The sequence below is a fragment of the Podarcis cretensis genome (genome assembly GCF_951804945.1).
Source record: "Podarcis cretensis genome assembly, chromosome: 2".
Classification (NCBI taxonomy): Eukaryota; Metazoa; Chordata; class Lepidosauria; order Squamata; family Lacertidae; genus Podarcis; species Podarcis cretensis.
The window spans coordinates 123,876,797-123,902,919 of NC_137171.1; the positions used below are offsets into that span (position 1 = coordinate 123,876,797).

Consider the following 26,123-nt stretch of genomic DNA (forward strand, 5'->3'; position numbering starts at 1 on the left):
GCTGCTCCAGAGAAGCGGACACGGAGCAATGGCTCCAAACTACAAGAAAGAAGATTCCACCTAAACATTAGGAAGAACTTCCTGACAGTAAGAGCTGTTTGACAGTGGAATTTGCTGCCAAGGAGTGTGGTGGAGTCTCCTTCTTTGGAGGTCTTTAAGCAGAGGCTTGACAACCATATGTCAGGAGTGCTCTGATGGTGTTTCCTGCTTGGCAGGGGGTTGGACTCGATGGCCCTTGTGGTCTCTTCCAACTCTATCATTCTTCCGGGGGACATGGAGGAAATGCCACCCGCCCTGACTTTGATGACAGCTTCCTGCCTCTCTAGGAACCCGGGCTCGGTTCCTTTGCCCCCACCCCACCCCTCACCCCGGAGGACTGAGTGGCAGGAGCTGAGCCACCACCCTCTGCAAGCCTGAAGGTTCCTCCTCCTCCTTTTGCAAGCTTCTCCTCCGCTTGGTCCTCAGCTCCAGGGATTTGTGGGGCCGGGGTCTCCCGGATTCCCTTCTGCGAGTGGGGGGACACCCCTCTCTCTCCCCCCAGCCCCCAGCCACTGCGCGGAGGGCAGGCCGAGCTTTTGCAGACGCGGGACTCCCCTGCGAAGGAAGGTTTGCAGCGCTCGGGACTTTGCAGTTCAGAGGGAAGGTGAGTGAAGAGGCGGCGCGTCGTGGCGCGGGGAAAGTGGGTGCAAGGCGCAGCACGGTTTCCCTGCCCCCCTCTTCCTAACACTAGAGAGACCCGCGTGTCAAGCAGGAGACTCTTAATCTCAGGGTCGCGGGTTGGGCAAAAGAATCATAGAATCACAGAGTTGGAAGAGACCACAAGGGCCATCGAGTCCAACCCCCTGCCAAGCAGGAAACACCATCAGAGCACTCCTGACATATGGTTGTCAAGCCTCTGCTTAAAGACCTCCAAAGAAGGAGACTCCACCACACTCCTGGGCAGCAAATCCCACTGTCGAACAGCTCTTACTGTCAGGAAGTTCTTCCTAATGTTTAGGTGGAATCTTCTTTCTTGTAGTTTGGATCCATTGCTCCGTGTCCGCTTCTCTGGAGCAGCAGAAAACAACCTTTCTCCCTCCTCTATGTGACATCCTTTTATATATTTGAACATGGCTATCATATCACCCCTTAACCTCCTCTTCTCCAGGCTAAACATGCCCAGCTCCCTTAGCCGTTCCTCATAAGGCATCGTTTCCAGGCCTTTGACCATTTTGGTTGCCCTCCTCTGGACACGTTCCAGTTTGTCAGTGTCCTTCTTGAACGGTGGTGCCCAGAACTGGACACAGTACTCCAGGTGAGGTCAGAGCAGAGCAGAATACAGTGGCACTATTACTTCCCTTGATCTAGATGCTATACTCCTATTGATGCAGCCCAGAATTGCATTGGCTTAGGTGGCGCTGTGGGTTAAAGCCTCAGCGCCTAGGGCTTGCTGATCAAAACGTCGGCGGTTCGAATCCCTGCGGCGGGGTGCGCTCCCGCTGCTCGGTCCCAGCGCCTGCCAACCTAGCAGTTCGAAAGCACCTCCAGGTGCAAGTAGATAAATAGGGACCGCTTACCAGCGGGAAGGTAAACGGCGTTTCCGTGTGCGGCTCTGGCTCGCCAGAGCAGCGATGTCACGCTGGCCACGTGACCCGGAAGTGTCTCCGGACAGCGCTGGCCCCTGGCCTCTTAAGTGAGATGGGCGCACAACCCCAGAGTCTGTCAAGACTGGCCCGTACGGGCAGGGGTACCTTTACCTTTACCTTTACACACTGTTGCATGGGGTTGGACTAGATGACCCGTAAGGTCTCTTCCAATTCCATGATTCGCGGACCTCCAACGAAACTGGATGTTGGGAGATAATAATAATAATAATAATAATAATAATAATAATAATAATAATTTATTATTTATACCCCACCCATTTGGCTGGGCTTCCCCAGCCACTCTGGGCGGCTTCCAACAAAATATTAAAATACAGTACAGTCGTACCTCTTGTTACGTTTGCTTCAGGTTAAATCTTTTCAGGTTGCGTCCTGCGGCCACCCGGAAGTTCCGGAAAGGGTTACTTCTGGGTTTCGCTGCATTTCAAAATGATGTCATGCGCAGAAGCGGTGAATTGCGACCCACACATGTGCAGACGTGGGCTGCATTCTGCTCCTGTTGCGAACAGGGCTCCAGAACGGATCCTGTTCGCAACTAGAGGTACCACTGTAATGCATCAGACATTAAAAGCTTCCCTAAACAGGGCTGCCTTCAGATGTCTTCTAAAAGTCTGGTAGTTGTTCTTCTCTTTGACATCTGGTGGGAGGGCGTTCCACAGGGAGGGTGCCACTACCGAGAAGGCCCTCTGCCTGGTTCCCTGCAACTTGGCTTCTTGCAGGGAGGGAACCACCAGAAGGCCCTCGGTACTGGACCTCAGTGTCTAGGTAGAACGATGGGGGTGCAGATGCTCTTTCAGGTCTACTGGACCGAGGCCGTTTAGGGCTTTAAAGGTCAGCACCAACACTTTGAATTGTGCTCGGAGATGTACTGGGAGCCAGATGGAGGACAGATAAAAATATAAAGGACTGTTTCATGCAATGCGTGGTTTAACTGTGGAACTCGCTTGCGCAGGAGGTGAAAATGGACAGGCCACCAGACTGGTGGCCTTTAAAAGAGGATTGGAGAGAAACTTGGAGGAGAGGCCTATCAATCGCTGCCAACCATGATGATACTCATTCTTCCCGATTCCAGTTGCTGGAAATCGCAGGAGGAGAGATAGCTTGTCCTGCTCATGGGATTCCGTTTCGGGAATTTGGTTGACAGCTTGTGAGAACCGGATGCTAGACAAGATGGGCCATTGGATTGATCCACAAAGGCTCTTCTTAGGATCCAGAGCCCCTGTTTCCCCAGGGAAAGGGGTTTGCAGGGGGGACCCTCAGAACAGGAAAAGCTGGAAATGCCAGACTGGTCGGATATGGCCAAATTTGCGGGGGGGGGGGGGCAGATTCCCAGAGGCCCCAAAGAGTAGCTCAGAACGATGTTCCCACTTCCACGCATCTCTAGCTTTTGGGATTTGAACTTTGGTTGCGTTTCTAAAATACGATGGTGTATGGGGAGTTATTGGTTGTTGGTTTGTTCTTGTTCTTGTATTTTGTGGTTTATGCTGTGTATTTTCACGCTGCGAACTGCCCCGAGATCTGCGGGCGAAGGGGCAGAATTACACAAAATTAAATATAAATAAATAACCGCATTGTTCCCAAAAGTAGACCCCTTAGTTCTTTTCTCTGTTTTCACTCGCACAAAAAACTCCTCCGTAAACTCCTCAATTTCCTCTTGGTTGGAACCAGGTCAATAGCTGGAGGCTGGAAAAGTTTTTTTTGGGGGGGGGGGGCTTTAATTGCTAATTGGTATTAGCATGTTCTGCTTCTCACTGTCATGCAGAAAATAAAATAATGCACAGTATGTGGAAAGCGAGGGGCCACATCACATCTTCACAGTTCGCAGTCTCCCAACTACCCATGCTGGATTTTGGGAGGATCCATATTACAGTATATAGTTGCTTTATTTATTGTTTATTTGACTTCAAAGGACATAGGGAGCTTCCTTATAACTTTGGTTCATCCAGCTCAGTAATTTTACACTTCTGCTTTTTTGGACTACATCTCCCATCATCCCTAGCTAGCAGGACCAGTGGTCAGGGATGATGGGAATCATAGTCCAAAAACAGCCGGAGACCCAAGTTTGGGAAACCCTGGTTACACTAATAACTCAGCTCCAGACTTGCCTTCCCCCTGGGGAAACCTAATCTTTACCGCTGAATCGGAGCAGATGACAATTATGATGGATATTTGTTGTTCCGATTTACTACTAAAGAGCAGGTTTTCCTGGGGAAAGCGGAAGGGCAAGGGCAAAGCCAATCCTAAGCCTAGGACAAACTGAAATCATAGAATCATAGAATCATAGAATCATAGAATCATAGAGTTGGAAGAGACCACAAGGGCCATCGAGTCCAACCCCCTGCCAAGCAGGAAACACCATCAGAGCACTCCTGACATATGGTTGTCAAGCCTCTGCTTAAACACCTCCAAAGAAGGAGACTCCACCACACTCCTTGGCAGCAAATTCCACTGTCAAACAGCTCTTACTGTCAGGAAGTTCTTCCTAATGTTTAGGTGGAATCTTCTTTCTTGTAGTTTAGAACCATTGCTCTGTGTCCGCTTCTCCGGAGCAGCAGAAAACAACCTTTCTCCGTCCTCTATGTGACATCCTTTTATATATTTGAACATGGCTATCATATCACCCCTTAACCTCCTCTTCTCCAGGCTAAACATGCCCAGCTCCCTTAGCCGTTCCTCATAAGGCATCGTTTCCAGGCCTTTGACCATTTTGGTTGCCCTCCTCTGGACACGTTCCAGTTTGTCAGTGTCCTTCTTGAACTGTGGTGCCCAGAACTGGACACAGTACTCCAGGTGAGGTCTGACCAGAGCAGAATACAGTGGCACTATTACTTCCCTTGATCTAGATGCTATACTCCTATTGATGCAGCCCAGAATTGCATTGGCTTTTTTAGCTGCCATGTCACACTGTTGGCCTAGGACAAACTGAAAACCATGGGGGGGGACTTTTAGGCAGGGGGGGGGGTCTTTCCCAGCCCTTCTTGGGGATGCAGTTGAGAATTCAAGCCGAGGCTTTCCGCATGCAAGGCTGTACCACTGAGCCACGGATCCCTTCTTTCCAACCAAATACCTTAACAAGGACACAGGAGAGATCTGCGAAGGCTTGTTTTTGATGTCCTTAGAGTCGGACACGACTAAACGACTAAACAACAACAACACTGCAATTTGCAAAATTGAATTACTTTTTTAAAAACTTAGAAGCAACAGCAGCACAGATAAGGGTGCCTTCTGGATAGCTCAGCTGGTCAGAGCTTTGTGCTGACTACACCAGCGTCGCAGGTTCGATCCCCATATGATAAAGCTGCATATTTTTGCATTGCAGGCGGTTGGACCCTTCCAATTCCGTGATTTAATGCGTTTAACAACGGGGTGCGGAGAAAGAAACCTCTGGGAACCCCCTTCCCTTGCAAGAACTGGCGGGGGAGGGAAGGGAGGGGTGGGGTGGGGGAGGTGCCTTCTGCCACTCAGTCCTCCAAACGGTAAAAACGAGCTTCCTAGAGAGGCAGGAAGTTGGGAATTTTTTTTTAATTATTATTTTTTTATATAAAAAAAGGAGGAGGAGGAGGAGAGGCAGCCTCGAAGGGGGAAGAGGGCACCCCCATTTCCCTTGCCTATTCCGGGAAGAGAAGCAGTCCTGGAGAGTCGGGAGGACAAGGAGGTGCAAAGTCTTTGGGGGGGGCAGGTTGTCTTGCTGCGGGTGGGGATCTGCTTTCGGGTGCGGGGGCGTCGAGGAGAGGAAGAGATCCGCCCTGCCCGCTTCCTCCTCCCCCCCTGGGATCCGCAGGCAGGCCGATCCCTTTGCAAAAGCGCACCTTGGCCGGGTTGCAAAAGCGCCTTTGCAAGCTTGCAGGTCGAAACCAGGGGACGTGCAGCTGGGGCTGTTTCATGTCATTTGGGGCGGGGGCGGGGAAGCTCTTTGCGGTGGGTGGGGTTGTGCACAGGGCTTGTGTGTGTCTGTGTGTGTGTGTGTGTTGCTGTGCTGGTTTTGCCAGCTGCAGAGAGGCAGGCGCCTATGGGCTCCTAAGGGAGAGGAAGGAGGTTGCTAAAAAAGGCGGGGGAGGTTGGGATAGGATAGGCAGCGCGGGGAGGAAGGCGGCCAGATTCCTCAAAGGGTAAGGAAGAGGGGAGGTGGGGGGGGGCAAGACTGTTGCTTTCAGGAGGGTGGGGGAGACTCGCTTCCTGAAACCCGGGGCCGCTGCAGCTGTTGACAGCCCTGGGCAAAATGGACCCATGGTCCATCAAACAGCTTCCTGTTTTTCCTAGGAAACAGCCTTTCAGGAGGTGGGAAGATTTAATTATTATTATTATTATTATTATTATTATTATTATTAAATCTTCCCACCTCCTGAAAGGCTGTTTCCTATTATTATTATTATTATTATTATTATTATTATAGGAAACAGCCTTTCAGGAGGTGGGAAGATTTAATAATAATAATAATAATAATAATAATAGGAAACAGCCTTTCAGGAGGTGAGCAGATTTAATAATAATAATAATAATAATAATAATAATAGGAAACAGCCTTTCAGGAGGTGAGCAGATTTAATAATAATAATAATAATAATAATAATAGGAAACAGCCTTTCAGGAGGTGAGCAGATTTAATAATAATAATAATAATAATAATAGGAAACAGCCTTTCAGGAGGTGGGAAGATATAATAATAATAATAATAATAATAATAATAATAGGAAACAGCCTTTCAGGAGGTGAGCAGATTTAATAATAATAATAATAATAATAATAATAATAATAGGAAACAGCCTTTCAGGAGGTGAGCAGATTTAATAATAATAATAATAATAATAATAATAATTAATATCTTTATTGTCATTGCCCCCTCTCAGGGACAACGAAATTTACTTGGCTGCTCCATCCACCCAGGTAGGGCACTCCACCCAAAATCAGAACAACTATAAAAACACTAATTAAAACAACACAGTATAATACAGCAAGGAAGATTAGATGACTTTCAAAGTCCAGGTTTCCCATTCAGGGCCGAGATCGCTCTGGAGAAGAAGCTGTTCTTGAGACGGCTCGTTCTTGTCTTCATCGTCCTGTATCTCCGTCCCGACGGCAGGAGCTCGAATTTACAGATTTGCAGGCTGCGGGGAGGGAGAGGGCTGGTTTTGTTTGCACCCCAAAGAGAGGAGGAGGGGGGGGGAAGTCCTTCCGTGTGCCCCCCCCCCCCAGCTGAAAAAGTGCCTGGTCCCTTTCCCTCTGCCTGGATTTGGCTGGAGGAAGTAGATAAATAACATTGGGAAGGACTTTCTGCTCCAGCCATAGCTGTCAGCTTTCAGATTTGAAAATAAGGGATCAGCAGCCTCGCCTGTCTACGGGATATCTAACAATCCGGGACAGCAGCGGGAAACGGCGCTGGAATAAGGGAATTTCCCGCAAAAAAAGGGATGGCTGACAGCTATGGCTCCGGCATTTCTCCGTACCCTCCCTCCAGAGGTTGTGGTCTCTACCACACTGAAGGTTTTTAAACAGAGGTTGCATAGCTATCAGGGATAATTTAGCTGGGATACTTCCATTGCAGGGGGTTGGGCCATAGGTGTCAACGTTTCCCTTTTTTAAAAGGTAATTCCCTTATTCCGAATAGGATTCCTCGCAAGGAAAGGGAAAAGTTGACAGCTATGGGTTGGGCTAGGCAAACTAAGGCCCGGGGGCCGGATGCAACCCAATTGCCTTCTAAATCCGGCCCGTGGACGGTCCGGGAATCAGCGTGTAGAATGTGTCCTTTCATTTAAAATGCATCTCTGGGTTATTTGGGGGGCCTGCCTGGTGTTTTTACATGAGTAGAATGTGTTCTTTTATTTAAAATGCATCTCTGGGTGATGTGTGGGGCATAGGAATCCGTTCATTCCCCTCCCCCCAATATAGTCCGTCCCCCCCACAAGGTCTGAGGGACAGTGGACAGACCCCCTGCTGAAAACGTTTGCTAACCCCTGGGCTAGATGACCCTTGGTTTCCCTTGCAACTGTGCGATTCTGTGATTTCTGAAATGCCTCCTCAGCTGGATTTGGTGGAAGGAAGGGAAGGGGCGTTTTTTCTAGGTATGATATTTGTTTGGGGTGGGGAATCAAAGCCACAGGGTGGACCTCGGCTTATTCCTGCAGGATTGGCCCAGCAGAGGGATGCTGAGTTTCTTTCTCTGCTGGTGCTGCCAGCCTCTTCTTTGGGCATGGCCATGTTTGCAGGAGGGCCTCTTAAATGTGTGTGTCCCTGCTTGGGAATAGATCTGTCGGTGATCTGGGCCCATTTATAGATGCTGTGAAGGAAAAGGTGCTGGTGGAGGGACGGGGTCAGGCCACAGGCCTGGGTAAAACAATTCCATTTTATATTATTAAGCAGAATTGCTGTGTAAAAGCCTCTAAGCAGTTTTCGTAAAATATGCACTATCCACTTGAACCAGGATGGAACCAGACGGTTGGCACTTAAAATAAAAAGGTGGTTTTCAAACAGATGGTAATGGGGCGGGGGGGGGGGAGTCAAGAAGAGCTGTGGTGAGTCTGGTTCGGAATAAATCTCCCTCCTGGGATGAATAAGGTAAAATAGGTTAAAAATTAAATTCAGGTGTCAGAGAACTAGTTTCCGACCAGGAGTAGGATCTCGGAGACATTGACTTAGCTGAGATTATGAAAAATGACAGTTTACATGACTTCATACATATGGATTTTATTCTTTGAAATGTCCTGAGACCCCCAGGTATAGGGTGGTATATAAATTCAATTTATAATACAGTCATACCTCATGTTACGTTTGCTTCAGGTTGCATCCCGTGGCGACCCAGAAGTACCGGAAAGGGTTACTTCTGGGTTTTGCCACTCGCGCATGCGCAGATGCGCAAAATGATGTCATGCGCAGAAGCGGCGAATTGCAACACGCGCAGACGCGGGTTGCGTTCTGCTCATGTTGCGAACGGGCCTCCGGAACGGATCCCTTTCACAACCAGAGGTACCACTGTAATAATAATCAATCAATCAATCAATCAATCAATCAATCACAAAGCCTAAAAGCTTGACAGTATAGAAGCTGGATCTAAAAGAGTTTTGAACCTATAAAATACATGACTTAAGCACAAGAAGGCGTCTTCTCTTTTGAGTCCCACCTTCAGAGTTTTGAATTATCTAACCTGTAAGTTTCCAGGATCCCTGGAACAGGATCCCTGGTGGGATCTGGCCAGTTGCCCCTCTAGTCCGGCATCCTCTTCTCACAGTGGCCAATCAGATGCCTGTGGGAAACTTGCAAGCAGGATGCCTTCCTAAGAGCACTCTTTCGCCTCCTGGGGCTCCTAGCAAATGCTATTCAGAACATTGCTGCCTCCCATGATGGGGGCGGACCATAGCCATCGTGACCAGTATCTACTTTAACCTCCATGAATTGATCTAATCCTCTTTTAAAGATGTCCAAGTTGGTACCCATCTTCCTCCTGGGGGAGTAACTTCCATACTTTTAAATGTGCGCTGTGAGAAGGCTGTTTGTCGATTTATTTATTTATTTGGTTTTCCAGATTAAAATTTTAAAGTCACACATCCAACATAGAAACAAGATTCCAAAGAATCTCCTGGGCTTCCCTCCTCCACTTTGTGGGTCCTTTCCTCCTGCCATTCTTCTCTGGTAGGGAATTTATCTTCCTTCCATCTCTGGGCCAATAACATCTGCCCAGCTATGGTCACATACATAAATAGTCTTTTCTGCTCCCTTGGGATTTAGGCACCTAAAAGGAAGGCTTTGGTTTTTTTTAGAAAAGGTTATTTTAAATATTTTTTGAACTCATATATCATTTCCCAAAATTCTTTTATTACAGTCATAACTCATGTTACGTCCGCTTCATGTTACATTCTTTCAGGTTACATCCCGCGGCGACCTGGAAGTACCGGAAAGGGTTACTTCTGGGTTTTGCCGCTCACGCATGCGCAGAAGCGCAAAATGATGTCATGCGCAGAAGTGGCGAATCGCAATCCGTGTGTGCGCAGAGCGCCGCTGCGGGTTGCACTCTTTTCATGTTGCGAATGGGCCTCCGGAACGGATCCCGTTCGCAACCAAAGGTATCACTGTACTTTACACTTCCACCACACATGATAAAATGTGCCTTCTTTTTCCTACGTATGTTTTCTCCTCCTCTTCCTCCAGGGTCTGGCGACCTTCAGGGAGGTGGCTGTGTGCTTCACGGTGGGGGAATGGGCTATGATGGATCCCAGCCAAAGAGCTCTGCAGCGGGAAGTCATGGAGAGGAATTATGAGACGGTGGCCTCTCTAGGTAAGGGCACCGTTTTCCCTCTTGACCCATTGATGGTGAAGGTACGAATTTACTATTGTTCCATTCTTCCCCGTGCTCTCTTTTCGGTTATCATCTCAGCTTGCAGAATCTGAGTGACGCCTCTAAACTGGTGGTGCTATTGATTCATGCCCGATGGGTCCTAGATAACATAACAATACTCTGTGATTTAATCCTAGTGTGATTTTGTTGGCATCCGTCTGTCTTGAGACAGTCCGTGCCTGACCGGTGCTGCTGGGACCATACAGGCCTCTTCAATTCAGGTGGTGAAGAATTATAACCCTTCGTAACCTTCAGAAGGCTCGATCTGGAATGGCTGAGTGCGAACCAAACTAACTAGTCTTGTCTGTTTCCTTGGTAGAACCAAACTTCACTTCCTGTTGGGGAGGAGGAGAATATCCATTTATCCAGGAACCCAAAAACAGGGAGACATCAGCAGGTAGATACTTAGCTGTGTAATAATCATCCAGGAGAGATTGTCCCATCAGGCTGCGTGTTCTCCTAGTGGACGGCTTTAAAAGGGGTTTAAGAACAAAGTTCTCAATGGCGGCTACCGTTCATTCATTAAATTTCAATCCCATCCTTTCTCCCAGGGTGCCATGATGGCTATTTGCTGTCTTTGGAACCAAGGGAGCAAAAGTTACAGAGGGGTGATGAGGAAGCTGGGCTATAGGCCTTTGGTCTAATCCAGCAGGGCTCTTTGGATAACAGAGAAGGGATAGTCTCCAGGCTGAAGTTTCCCCTCCATCTGCTGAGATATTCCCAAAATTAAACTAGCTAGATTGGCTTCCACAGTGCCACGGATGTATAGGGAGCACCTGTGAGAAGTGTCGGGTGGACCAACAAGCCTGTCTGTTTATTTTAAAGAAATTTCCAAGCCGCACTTCATCTCCTGGCTGCAAGGACGAGATCCACTTGGACGGGGCTCTAATGAAGGGGAGAGGTCTGCAGGTACGGATTTTGAAAACAGGAGATATCTTGGGAACAAAACCGTGATGCCATATCAGTGGCTAAGGTTGCCAGTGAAATGCAAAGCCAGCTGTTAGTTAACCGGTGAGGAATTCCCCATATAGTTTAGAGCAGGCATAGGCAAACTCGGCCCTCCAGATGTTTTGGGACTACAGTTCCCATCATCCCTGACCACTGGTCCTGTTAGCTAGGGATCATGGGAGTTGTAGTCCCACAACATCTGGAGGGCCGAGTTTGCCTATGCCTGGTTTAGAATGGCACCCCGAAACGGATTAAGTCCGCAACTAAAGGTACCACTGTACTGCGTTCCCTGGACCATGCAAATCAGCTTCCTGCGTTCCTTTATTTGTATCCGGCCAGCTGTTTTGACCACAGCTGAAATTTATAGGAACCACGGAGCAATGAGCTGTGCCCGCTATGGCCTCTTCCACAGCCTTGCCGCACTTCATATTTCCCCTCAAACCCTCTTCTTATTGCATTTCTGTCACTAGAGGCCCTAGTGCCCTTTGTGGCTAGAAGTGCTTTTTACCAGATCCATCCGGTTTGCTGACTGCAGCCATTCTTGCACAGGGGTAGCCTGACCATTGTGGTCTGTGCTTAGATAGCCTCCAGGCTGGATTACTGCAATGTGCCCTATATGGGGCTTGCTTTGATACTGGTTTAGAAGCTCCAACCGGTGCAGCACCATGGTGAAAACATCTGCAGTGGCTGCCCATCTGCTGCTGAGCCAGGTTCAAGGTCCTTGTATTATTTTACAAAGCCCAAAACAACTTAAGTCCCGGTTACCTCAGGGACCACTTGAACCCTTGTATCTCACCTTGATCACTGAGATCATCAACAGAAGTGTCATTAATCGTTCCTCAAATTGGTGAGGGTCACATGACAACAAAAAGAATCCGAGCCTTCATTGTGGAATACTCTGCCAATAGAGATTCAGCAGGTGCCTTCTGTTTCAGCTTTTAAATGCCTGCTGAAAACTTTTCTATTCCACCAGGCCTCGGCAAGTGATTAAGAATACATCTTCGCAAAATGGTTAATTGATGTCTGTTTTTAACTTCTTTATTTCTTTTTAATTGCCCGGTTTTATGTGCAATTTTATGTACAATTGTAGGGACATGGGTAGCACTGTGGGTTAAACCACAGAGCCTAGGACTTGCCGATCAGAAGGTCAGTGGTTCGAATCCCCGCGATGGGGTGAGCTCCTGTTGCTCGGTCCCTGCTCCTGCCAACCTAGCAGTTCGAAAGCACGTCAAAGTGCAAGTAGATAAATAGGTACCGCTCCGGCGGGAAGGTAAACGGCGTTTCCGTGCGCTGCTCTGGTTCACCAGAAGCGGCTTAGTCATGCTGGCCACATGACCCGGAAGCTGTACACCGGCTCCCTCGGCCAGTAAGGCGAGATGAGCACCACAACCCCAGAGTCGTCCACAACTGGACCTAATGCTCTGAAGTTTTATATGAATATCAAGTGATCCAGTTTTTTTACCCCATGTCATCCAGTTTTCTTAATATTTTGTACACTTGTTGAATGATAAAAACTAAGTTTAAATCTGAAATTTTAATTTTTTTCATCTCATCCCATTTTTGAGTTATGAGGGTTTGAAATTTGGTGGTATCGGTATACCACTCCTGCAGTGCGGAAGGGGTCGAGGGCAGGCAGATTAGTGACATCAAGTGATCTATGGATCAGAAAGGAATTGAGGTGGCTGTCTGAGACTGTTGCATATAAGGAAAGCAGCCTTGATTTCAGCAGGGGAAAAGAAGAGAAAGAGGGAAAATTGTAGAGATGCCAAAAAATCTTAAGCAACATCTAATTGGACTTGATCAATGATGAGATCCTTTGCTTTTCAAATGTGTTTCCCTTCCCCTTCCCACCCCCAGCAGATGCCGGGCAGGCCAATGAAATTTACAGGGAACAACAGATGGCAGCAACTATCAAGTGCGAAGCAGAAAAAGAGATGTGTGGGGAAAGTGAGGGGTCAAAAACGCCGGAAAGAAACCTGGCAAAGCACGGGGTGAAGAAACCCTCTACTTCTCAGGGTTTGCATCAAAGAACGCACAGTGGGGAGAAATCCTTTAAATGCATGCAGTGTGGAAAGGGGTTTAGAGTGAGCAGCAGCCTTGCTTTGCACGAAAGGACACACACCGGCAAGAAGCCCTTTAAATGCATGGAATGCGGGAAGACCTTCAGTCAAAGCGGCAACCTTACTGCTCATCGGAGAACTCACACAGGGGAGAAGCCGTTCAAGTGCATGGAGTGCGGGATGTGCTTTAGCCAGTGCGGTAACCTTGCCTCTCATCAAAGAACTCACACAGGGGAGAAACCGTTCAAATGCCTGGAGTGTGGGAAGAACTTCAGGCGGAGTCATCACCTTACCAAACACCGAAGAACCCACACGGGGGAGAAGCCGTTCAAGTGCATGGAGTGTGGGAAGAGCTTCAGCGTGCGCAGCAGCCTTACAGTACATCAAAGAACCCACACGGGAGAGAAACCATTTAAATGCATGGAGAGCGAAAAAGCTTCAGCCAGAGTGGTGGCTTTACTGGCCATCTAAGAATCCACACAGGGGAGAAAGCATTTAATTACGCTTATTCTTCTTATTATTCTTCTTAGTATTATTATTACTGCTGCCACTGTTGATTTATTAATCGCTTTCTAAACCACCGTCTCAAGGCAATTTACACATAAGATAATGGCAAACAGTTAAAACCACCAAAAAACCCCAAATCCATTTAAAACAAGACTAAAACCTTTACCAACTGGACAGTCATGGCAAGGACTCCATTTCTCCAGCTGGCAAAACTCTATTGGAGCAAAAATGTCTTCAGCTGTTTCCAGAAAGTGCAGACCATGGGTGCCTGTCATATCTCAACGAGAATGCTATTCCACAGGACGGTGGCAGCCACACTAAAAGCCCATCTCTGAGTTATCGCAGAGCAGGCTTCTGAGATTTTTGGGACTCAACAGGAGAAGCTCCTGCAGACCACAGCAATATCTGCTGGGTGTGTAAGGGATAAGGCGGTCTCTTGAGTAACCTGGTCCCGAATTGTATAGGGTCTTATATATTAGTACCAACACCTTGAAGTTGGCTGCATCCTCTGAACCAACCCCAAGAATAGCTTCAGCTGCACCACCGCCCTTAATGTACATCAAAGAACTCACAAAGGGGTGGAACCATTTTAAATGTATTTAGTGTGGGGGAAAGCTTCAGAGTGAGTTATACTGTAAGTGACTGCCTTTACAGTATACCAAAGAAGGCACACAGGGGAGAAGCCATTTTAAGTGCACGGAGTGTGGAAAAAGTCTTGGAGTTGCAACCTTCCTTCCCATGAAAGAATCCACAACTGGATTTCACGTCGGGATTGAAATTGCCTAGAATATGAAAAGAGCTTCACATCAAAGAGTCTGCAAAGGACAAATGATGTAAATGCCTGGAGCGTGGCAAAAGCTCCTCTTGGACATAACGGGGTTTCTTCTGCAAGGTTGGGGGAGGGGCTTTGTTTCATTTGTTTATTCGTTAGATTTCTTACCCACCTTTTACCATAAGCTCCCAGGCAGGGTTACAGAAAATAACAACAAAACAATAATTACAACAATAAAACAGACCAATATAAAATAAAAGTTTTCAACTATCAAACATGAAAAGTGTAAAAAAACAAACAAACACGTTATATATAAAACAATTAAAACCAATTCCATGTTTTAAGAAGAAACAGACCTTTTGGGGAAAGCAATGCTTTTAAATGGTTTTCATCGCTGTTTTTAATCGGGTCACTTACTGAATTGCTTTTAAATATCCATATAGTGTGCTTTTTGTTGTATCTGTTTCAATTTCCGCTGTGAGACGCCTTGGGTCCTGCACTGGGAGAAAGGCGAGATGTAAATAAAATAAATAAATATATATTAAAAAGAGTTTCAACAGTTGCAATACAGGGGCGGGCTGGGAATAAAAATCTCCAATTTAAAAGGTTTGTTTACGATGGAAAGTGTTTGGTAGAGGCTGGGAAGGCAACAGAAACAGTACCTGTCTAATAGGTAACGGAAAGGCCACCACACAAAAGGTTGTTGTGTATATCTGTGGCATTTTCCTGCATGATTGAGAATCTTGCAGATTGTTTCCCCCACCTCATTCCATTAGCTGCTCCTGAAATTTCTCTCTAGTCACTATCCCCTGCTGCAAACGCTCTGCAGCATTCGAGACAAATTTTGTGGCAAAGAAGCATGGGGACTTACAAAATGGCTACTCAGATGAAGGTTTTTGCCACACACTCCCATGAGGACTTGTTTCGATTGCCCGTCGAGACATTAAAGGAAGACACAACACAAAGAGAATGGAAAGTCAGGGGGGGAAACAATGACAGACTCTGATGACAAGAACTGTGTTTGGCCTAACAATGAACCTGTAGGCAGACGGGTAAAAATTAAAATGGGAGAAGTAGGACAGCAGACATACATGCACACAGATAATCCCCTTCGCAGGTAAGACTGATAGTTCTGTCTCAGAAGAAGAATCTTTATTTGCATCAGCCACTAGCCATAGCAATAAAATAAGATAAAATGTACTGAAGATACAGTGGTGCCCCGCAAGACGAATGCCTCGCAAGACGAAAAACTCGCTAGACGAAAGGGTTTTCCGTTTTTTGAAGTGCTTCGCAAGACAAATCTCCCTATGGGCTTGCTTTGCAAGACGAAAACGTCTTGCGGATTTGCTTCCTTTTTTGTAAAACCGTTAATACCCTGGCAATCCACGCTCCGCAAGACGAAGCAACTCGCAGAACGAATTAATTTCGTCTTGCAAGGCACCACTGTAGAGATAAAAGCTTAACTATAGAAAACACATTTTGTGGGTTTACATCAATAATCAAATAATAGATCTTATTCTAATTGCTCCTGCTGAAATCCTTGCAGTTTTTGCTGTCAACTGATCATCTTGATCTCCTAGGAGAAAGGACACTGTAGCAGTGGTTGAGTGACCCGGCATGGGCGATTATAGAGGGTTAATAACCTCACTCCTCAAATCTTTATAAAGTGGAAGCCACAAGCACTTTATAGGAAGGAAGTATCGAGCCACTGACTTAATACTTCCATTTCCACAGGTACTCAATACTTCCATTTCCGTTTTTCCAGCGGAATTTTTTGCCGTTGACCCTCAAGTACAGCTGAAGGCTGTACAGTGGTACCTCTGGTTACATACACTTCAGGTTACAGACGCTTCAGGTTAGAGACTCCGCTAACCCAGAAATAGTACCTCGGGTTAAGAACTTTGCTTCAGGATGAGAACAGAAATCGTGCAGCAGCGGGAGGCCCCATTAGCTAAAGTGGTGCTTCAGGTTAAGAACAGTTTCAGGTTAAGAACAGACCTCCGAAACAAATTAAGTACTTAACTTGAGGTACCACTCTATGTTCAAATCAAATCAAATTTTATTAAACGGTCACAGACCAGATTAACTCGTACAGCTAGTCATCGAAACATAACACCGGAGAAAACAAAGGACAATTTCAATACAGATTAGGCCATAACAACAATTTAAAATTAGACAGCATGAATAAAATTAAGTATTTGCCTTCGCCTGCATGTTGACATTGGAAAGCTCTTGTTTCCTGCGCCTAATAGTGGCTACACAGAATTTAGCAGCATTGATCGTGATTTCAGGAACCTTAGCTTCTACCAAGGCTCTCATACATTGGAGTTCTGGTTCATTTTTAAGCTTTTGTAGAACTGGGGCAATAAAGGTCAGGCGTAGATCCTCGTAATAACTACAGTGCAGCAATACATGCAAACTTGTTTCCACTTCCGATGAGCCACATGGGCAAACACGTGACTCATATGGTTTGCCCTCATATGTGCCTAACAGCAGGGCAGAGGGCAGAACGTTAAATCTGGCCAGGGTAAAGGAGTGTCTGTGAAACGTGATGTGCAGTCGCGTGTTACGTTTGCTTCAGGATGTGAACGGGTTCTCCAGAATGGATCCCGTTTGCATTCAGAGGTACCACTGTACTAAGATACAATATTAAGGTACAGGTAAAAGACCCCTAGTGGGACGCAGGTGGCGCTGTGGGTTAAAGCCTCAGCGCCTAGGACTTGCCGATCGAAAGGTCGGCGGTTCGAATCCCTGCGGCGGGGTGCGCTCCCGCTGCTCGGTCCCAGCGCCTGCCAACCTAGCAGTTCGAAAGCACCTCCGGGTGCAAGTAGATAAATAGGGACCGCTTACCAGCGGGAAGGTAAACGGCGTTTCCGTGTGCGGCTCTGGCTCGCCAGAGCAGCGATGTCACGCTGGCCACGTGACCCGGAAGTGTCTCCGGACAGCGCTGGCCCCTGGCCTCTTAAGTGAGATGGGCGCACAACCCCAGAGTCTGTCAAGACTGGCCCGTACGGGCAGGGGTACCTTTACCATTACCTTTACCTTAAAAGACCCCTAACAGTTAAGTCCAGTCGCGGGCGACTCTGGGGTACAGTATTAAAAACAGTTTGAAACAACTTAAAATGACAGAAATAAGGTGGGTCCTAAAAAATATGCAGCATACCAAGGGAACTCTTTTGTCAAGAAGTGATCTTTCTGTGTGTAAAACACACAAAGGGGTAGTAGTAGAAAGGTCCTAACTGGCGCCAGGGAATGCACTTGCTGCCCACAGAACACTGAGTGGTTTAGGGTAATTGGGAAGATGGGAGGGGAAATGGAATGGAGCATACTGGAAAGGGGCATGGCTGTCAGGAGCGCTCTATACTGCAACCTTTTTGCTGGAGGCTCCACTTGTGCAATCAAGTACATACAAACAGAAACTCAGTCTGCTCATCACCTTGTATGGTGAATGGTAATTCCAACTGCCATTCACATCTGAATCTTGAAGTTTTTCCTGCCAGTGTTGCCAGTGGTTTGCTAGGTGCTCCAGAATATGATAAAACAATTCAGGTTTGCATAAATCCAAAATCATGCATTCAAAGAAGAACAAAAACCCGTCACACTTCATTTAACGTGAGTTACAAAGCACCCCTTTTAAACACAGCTTTTGCTATCAGAATGGTAGCCTGCATTGAAGAAAGGAAGTTCCATTTTGGTCCAGAAAGGTAAGGGAAAGGTCCAATTTGCAACAGTGCTTGCTAAGCCCATTGACTGCTGACTCCACTGATGCCAACCTCCCTTCTGGATTTCTTACCAGATCAGTTGCTTAGAGCGTGGTGTTGATAACGGCAAGGTTGTGGGTTCTATCCCTGTACAGGCTACATGCATATTCCTGCTTTGCAGGGGGCTGAATTAGATGACCCTCAGGGTCCCTTCCAACTCTACAATTCTACAATCACTTGTAAATTTGAAGCAAAACAAAAGAATATCACATGCCTTCTGGAAGTGTTAATCCAAGAGATTCTCCTGAAAGGTCACTCCTTCCATAATGAATGAATGAATTTATTAACACGGTCACAGACCGGCATCACACACACAATATCACAGATCATAAAAATATCAGAAATACAAGGGACAATATGAATATAACAAGGCTCTAAATATAAAAATTAAAATTAATTGTTAGCGTGTCCCCAGTAATTAACATTTAGGGGTTTGAACATTATGGGATACCACTTGCTTCCTGCGGTTGATTGCAGACGCACAGAATTTAGCTACATTTAATGTAGTCTTGGGATTCTTGTCCTCTAACAAGTTTTAAACTATGGTATTCCAATTCTTTCCTGGACTTTTGCAAAACAGGTGTAATAAAAGTCAAACGTATATCCTCATAAAGACGACAACGTAATAGTACATGTGAGGCAGTTTCAACTTCCAACGAACCACAAGGACAGACCCGTGCTGTGTAAGGTTTACCCTCAAATCTGCCCTGAAGTAAGGCAGAAGGAAGAACGTTAAATCTGGCGAGGGTAAAAGACCGTCTGTATTTGGGTACCTGAAGACCTGACAGATAGTTAGCTGGAGAGAAACCTCTCCCATGCTCCCTTATTGCTGGATGTTTGATCATTTCGCTCATGTGGCATTGTAATTCTACGTCCCAGATACGCTGGCGAATTGTAGTCCTGGCTTTCTCGAAGCCTGTCACTATCAAAGTCTGCTGTGGGATCCCCAAGCCTTTAAGCTTTTCCAGCAGTGTAGCTTTCCATCTGGATTGGTAGGTGTCTAATAAGGTTAAAGGTGCCAGCCCAACCGGGAAGAAAATAAGCTTTAGCCAATAATGGATCTTCAATAGCCACATCCGAGTACTGATAAGAATTTGCCCAACCTCCAACCAGACCGCTATGTTGGATACGCAAGAGGGGATCCCCAGCAGGCTGCGGAAAAACTTAGTTTGGAATGCCTCTAAAAGTCTTTAAAGCTGCAGATCTGGGAACCATATAACAATTGTGATAGTATTTTGGCAGCAAAAACATTTCATATTTGAAGAGCCCTAAAATATGGGTTAATATGCCCCCCCAAAAAAACAAAACACTGGACACAGGAATTAAAATGTATGTTTAGAGACTCTTTCTGAAATCTACTGTCCTGAGATCTACAGATGAAGGGTGGTATACAAATTTAATAATAATTTCTCAGAGATTTAACAGCATAATAGCACAAAAAGACCCTTCTGGATTAGGCCAATGGCCCATCTTGTCTAGCATCCTATTCTCACAGTGGTCAACCAGATACCTGTGGGGTGGAGAGTCCAGAGCCAGATATATCAATGGCCTCATTCACTATAAAAATACAAGACCACCATTTCCAGAGGGAATAGCTGCATTTCCACTGAACCTTTGCTCACGAAGCTGTGCATGTTTTCCTATTTTATTGTACAGCCATTTATAGCCCAGGGAGCAGGGAATTGGTTATGTTCTGCATTTTTAACATAAACAACAAAATCATACTGAAGATTTTTTAAAAAAATATTTTTTAAAATTACTTTTCCAATATACCCCCAATAGCAGCCAAATTCCATGCCAGAGCGAGAGCCAGGTAATAATAATAATAATAATAATAATTTATTATTTATTATTTATACCCCGCCCACTCTGGGCGGCTTCCATAGAAACCAAAAATACAGTAAAATATCACACGTTAAAAACTTCCCTGAACCTTAAGATGTCTTCTGAATGTCAGGTAGTTGTTTATCGAATTGCGAGTGAAGCGCGTTACCCCCGTCCCTGGAAGAAATTTGCAAGCATGATTTGCCCTCTGTCATCCTTGTTTTTCGTTCACTGACGATCCCCCGCTGTCATGGGGGCAGCCTCCATTAAGGCAGGTGGGGCCGGAAGCCCAGCACCAAACATTTTCGCACCCCAGAAACTGTTTATATGTCCATTTTTCTAGGACAGATTCCCATACTTTCATGTTCAAGTGACAAATGAACCCCACCTCCAGAGCAGCCACAAAAGCATCCAGACCCACCACACTCCAGGAGCTAACCTTTTCCATAGCTGCCCCCCCCCCAACTCCCTCTCTGTCAGCCTAATAATAATAATAATAATAATAATAATAATATTTATTGTCATTGCCCCCTCTCGGGGACAACGAAAATTACTTGGCTGCTCCATCCACCCAGGTAGGGCACTCCACACAAAATCAGAACAACTATAAAAACACTAATTAAAACAATACAGTATAATACAGCAAGGGAGATTAGATGACTTTCAAAGTCCAGGTTTCCCATTCAGGGCCGAGATCGCTCTGGAGAAGAAGCTGCTCTTGAGACGGCTCGTTCTTGTCTTCATCGTCCTGTATCTCCGTCCCGCCGGCAGGAGCTCGAAGAGACAGTGACCAGGATGCGATGGATCTTTTACTATGTCCAGTACCTTCCTATGGCACTTTGTGGCATAGATCTGCTCTAAGGTGGAGAGTGGGCAGCCAACAATGCTCTCTGCTGCCTTAACAACTCTGCACAACCCCATCCTGTCCTGGGTAGTACAGCTTCCGTACCACACACATAAGCCATAAGTGAGCACGCTCTCAGTGGCGCAGTGATAGAAGGCAAGCAGCAGTTTCTGCGGAAGATGGTTTTTCCTTAGGATTCTCAAAAAGTACAGTCTCTGCGGCGCCTTCTTCACAAGCCCCCTTGTGTTGACACTCCAGGACAGATCCTCTTGTAATTCAATACCCAAAAATCTGAACGTTGTTACCCTCTCCACACAGACCCCATCAATCAAAAGTGGCTGGACATTGCTCTTCTGTCTCCTGAAGTCCACCACAAGCTCCTTTGTCTTCCTTGTATTTATGAGCAAGTTGTTAGCTCTGCACCACTCTGTCAGCCGCTCCACCTCATCTCTATAGTCCGTTTCACCCTCCCTTTCAGAGATGAGCCCAATCACAGTTGTGTCATCTGCAAATTTGACAACCCTATTACTAGGGTGAGCAGCGACACAATCGCACGTGTAGAGAATATAAAGGAGCGGACTAAGTACGCATCCCTGTGGTGTTCCTGTGTTAGTCTTAAGCGTATTAGAGGTATAAGGGCCCAGCCGAACCCTCTGGGGGCGGTCTGACAGAAAGTCCAATATCCACCCACAAAGTGATAACGGAAGCCCCAGATCTTCCAGTTTAGACATCAGACGTTGTGGTAGAATGGTATTAAATGCCGAGCTGAAATCTAAAAAAAGCAGTCTGGCATAACCCCCCCGCTGCTCCAAATGTGCAAGAACGGCATGGAGGGCAATCGCCACAGCGTCCTCTGTCGATCTAATCCAGAGCGAGTCCTGTCAAATTGGACATGGACCCTAGAGTGCAAATAGCAGACATGCCATGGAGACATTGAAATACAGTGGTACCTCAGGTTACATACGCTTCAGGTTAGAGACTCCGCTAACCCAGAAATATTACCTTGGGTTAAGAGCTTTGCTTCAGGATGAGAACAGAAATCGTGCTCCGGCGGCACAGCGGCAGCAGGAGGCCCCATTAGCTAAAGTGGTGCTTTGGGTTAAGAACAGTTTCAGGTTAAGAACAGACCTCTGGAATGAATTAAGTACTTAACCCGAGGTACCACTGTATTTGGTTGGGGGGGGGGGCAGGCCATTTCTACACAATCTCCTTGTGTTACGATCACTGGAGATGTTCTTTCAAGATCTTGAAATACATTCTTTTCAAAATCTTGTATTAAAAGTGTTGGTATTTCACACACATCTGTTCAATTCAGTTCAGTTCCTTTAGCCCAGGCCCAGTTCAGCGTAGGGAGAACCGAACCCTTCCCTCAGGATTTTCCCTCCAAAAATCCTCCTCAGAGCACGGAGGACGGGCCTTAGGGGCCCTGCTTCCTGATTGGCTCTCTCCTCTCAGCACTCTATTCCATTGGCTCTCCCCAGTGCCCGTCTGATTAGACCAGCGTTCCCTGCTTCTTCATCACTAATAAGAGGGTTGCTGAGCCAGGAGATTATTATAAAGCTAACTTGTAAATGCATTTTCAAAGGAGGGAGACAGGAGAGCAGGGCAGCGTTTGACAGTGAACGTGGGCAGAGTGTTGTGGTTCTCAGAAACATTCAATGCTAGTATTTCCCAGTAAAATATACAGAACATTTGCTTTTGGTACTAGATGAAAGTAAGGTCCTAAATTTGCCCCACAGGGTTGTGACCAGAGGCTGAAATCAAATTGTAATATTTACTTTAACCATTTCAGCAGAAGCCCAGGGTAAAAAGGTGTGTCTTCAGCATTTGCCCAAAACTGTACAGGGAAGGTACAAGATATATATCTGGGGAAGGAATATCACAGCTTAGGGAACTACTGTAAGAAGCATTAGGAGGGTAATATTCATAAGAATGTAAGAATGGCCAGTCTGCCTGACTAACCTAGATTCATTAAATCCAATGGGTCTACTCATAGTAGGGCTTGATCACATTAGAACATCATCTGCAAAAGAAACTGTAGCACCCTGCTTGTGGTTAACGCTTAGCTGGAATGAAATATTCAACGCAGCAATAGAGAAATTAAAATAATAATTTATTTGTCAGACAAATAAATATGAGGCACAGTGGTATATGGTTACCAAGCTCTGGCCTGGCCTCCTGCCATTCTGGCCAGCACTTATATTTCCTTAATCCAGCCCCCTTGCTCCTCCTGTGGCTGCCTCTGTCCAATCAGCCTGGTTGAAATTCCTATTGGCTGTTTGCTAGAACCAATCACAAAAGATACACCCATTTCCTCTTGCCCTTTTATGGGAAACAAAAAGATATATATTCTTCTATCTATAAATGACAAATAAGTAGTAATATATCTTACATGTGTCTCAACAAGGAACCTTAATTACCAGCTCACCTCGCCCTATTGCCCTCCAAAACAGATGGTTTAATCTTAAATTTTTATCTTAAACAGATGTCAAGGATCTTGAGTTCACATCATCATTGAAAGATCTCCTTCTCTTGGAGGTCTTTAAACAAACCATATGTGTGCTCTAATGATGTTTCCTGCTTGGCAGGGGGGCTGGGCTGATGGCTGATGGCCCCTGTGATCTCTTCCAACTATATGAAATAAGAATCTAGCATAAGGATTTAACATTTCTTAGCTTCTAATTCCTTTGCATAATTACATTTAGGCCAATATATTTAATACATAACATAGATAGCTTTTTAGAAGAATAAACCTTTTCAAAGTAAAAAAGGAAGGAACATTTTACAGCCTCAAAATAAGATAGAAAGAAAACCTCTTCTCCAGCCAAGCCAGTTGCCTTTTTCACTGCTCTTGACCTTTCAACCTTAGGAAAATATGGCTCAAGTTTAATGGGAGGCACATGGTTTTATTTTACTATTTATCAACTCTTAATTATGTTTATCTCTTTTTTTATCTTCTGTAATATGTAGGGTCAGTGTAACCTTGGCTGTCAGCCTGTAATTCCCTTTGACTTTGAGAATTGTTTTCTGCTATAAATCAGGGGGCCCCCTTGTCCAGGAGAATAAACATCTTGCCAAGGTTCTTAGGCAGCTGGCCTTCTGCCTGGCATGAACATTTGAAAATCTTTAAGCTCATTTTAAAATACAGGCCCTGATCAAGCCTCAATAAAAATGCAGGCTATGATTAGATGCCTCAAAACGACATGAAACCATCTGGTAAAGTCACCATTGCATGCAAAAGTTTTATAGCATGCAAATTTAACAATTGATAAATGCATACATTCCCCCAGCTAAACCCTGAAGAGTCTTCTTATTTAAAGCTTCCTGCATACCCAGTTGTGTGTAGCATTTAAATTTAACGGAAATACATAACTACCAACCCAGAGAGGAATTCTAGGGAGCAGGCTGCTGTGGCCTTAGATGCAGGTGTTTGGGATCTACGATCCAAACAGGAAATTAGCCATGAAATTTAAAAGCAATGTTTTCTGATCTCTGTGTGTGTCCCAGAGAGGTGATTAAGTTACAGGGAAAAATGAAAAAACAAACCTGAAGTGAAGATGAATCTAGTGGAGAATTTTCTCTGCTCACCAAAAAGTATTCAGAAGCATACATTAGGAGAAGATAGCCATTCTGCTAGTAGCCATTGAAAGGCTTTTCCTCCATTAATTTATCTAACCCTCTTTTAAAATCATCCAAGTTGGTGGCCATCAGAACATCTTGTGAGAGTGAATTCTATCATCCAGCTATGTACTGGGTGAAGGTTTTCCTTTCCCTGTCCTGAATCTTCGAACATTTAGCTTCACTTTTTTTCTTTTCTTTTTTTTATTAATATTTATTCAAACTTTTCAAGATTACAGAGAAAAAAGAAAAAGAAAAAATACATAATACAACACAAAAAGCAAGAAAAGAAAAATACAAAAACAAAAATACAAAAAAAGAAAAATACAATCATTAAAAAAGAAAAAAGAAAAACAAATTGAATCCCTTACATAATCAATTTCCCTTTACTTATTTTCTTGACCTCCTCACACCTCCCATTTCTATATTCAAGTTCAAATTTTATTTCAGCAAGTCCTTTCACCTTATTTTTTTAACTTAATAATTTATTTTAATATGTTATTATTTTACGTTCTCTCTTTCATCCATTTCCTCATCTCATTTTTGTTTAATCTTCTCATTCAGGTAATTTAGTTTATTTTAAAAACCACTTTTACTTTATCCAATCTTAACTCTCATCCAAACTTATATATCAATATCAATGTTTCTTAAAACATTTCCCTAAGGTCGACCAGAATTCCCTTCCATGAATTTCCCAACTCTCATGCGAACAAAAAAGAGACAAAAACAAAACAAGTTATAATTATGTACCCTTTAAATTCCCAATTTCTATTCCACCCATACCCCCTTCCCGGTTTCAGTCCCCAACATGTCCATCAGTCTCAAAAAGCAATCAGCCTGGAGATCTTACATCCGAGGCTCTTAATTCTCTCTCACGTCCTCTCTGCCGGTCTTTTTGAAAGTCTTTAATATTAAAAACCAAATCTCGGGGAAGCTCCAACCCAACATTTAGCTTCACTTGAGGTTCCTGAATTCGAGTATTATGAGAAAAACCTCTCTCCTTCTTCCACTTTCTCCATGCAGCGTATAATATTACACAGTTCTATCATATCCCCCCTTTTCTAAACTAAAACAGCCCCGAATGTTGGGAGGGGCCGGAGAGAAGGATCGCAAGCAAGAAGTTTGGACAAAATAACCTGAGAACAGATAGGGCAATATTCAGAAACCAGCAGGAGAACATCTCAACTTCTCCATTGCTGACCTGAAAGTAGCCATCCTTCAACAAAGGGACATCACCAGGAGATGTGATGTGAAACCATTGAATTACAACCAGGCTGGCCTTACCATTAGGCAGTCAGGTGACCACCTCAGGCATGAGATGCCATGTGGCAGCAATAGCTACCTCTATCTTCCAAGCGCAGTGCAGGATGAGGTCACCTCAAACACCATTGTATTTGCCTTCTCCACATGGACTTTCAACTCAGGCAGCAGAATGTCTTGGGCTGGCTAGGATGATAACTTATCAAGGAGGCCATGCCCCACCAATTGTAGCTTGAATTATGAGAATTATTTTCTACTCCACTACGGGCAATAATTAACATAGCAATGCTAGAAAACGTTGCACTATTGTCATTTATGGCTGTCTTGAATGGTCAAGTTACCGTATTGCATACATTTAAGGTTTAAGTATCATAATCATTATCCCACCCTTACTCCCAAAGTAGCCCAGGATGGAAAACACACAAGCAATAAAACAATTAAAATACCTTAGAACAATTTTCAATACATACACATACTGTGTGTAGTTTTTGAGATACATTGTACTTTTTGCAGTATATATTAGCAAGCCTCACTATTAATTAGATTAATATAGGGTTGCC

The 26,123-nt window shown here is 45.2% G+C and overlaps 1 protein-coding gene across 1 annotated transcript; it reads left to right on the forward strand.

Moving 5' to 3' along the window:
- The first annotated feature begins 484 nt into the window (after positions 1 to 484).
- LOC307208945 (uncharacterized protein) lies at positions 485 to 14,806 on the forward strand. The gene is made up of 5 exons (XM_079963996.1): positions 485 to 643; positions 9,783 to 9,909; positions 10,289 to 10,366; positions 10,795 to 10,878; positions 12,775 to 14,806. Exons 2-5 carry the CDS (start codon positions 9,837 to 9,839, stop codon positions 13,446 to 13,448), a joined length of 909 nt encoding a protein of 302 aa, XP_079820122.1. The 5' UTR covers positions 485 to 643; positions 9,783 to 9,836; the 3' UTR covers positions 13,449 to 14,806.
- Positions 14,807 to 26,123: the final 11,317 nt, after the last annotated feature.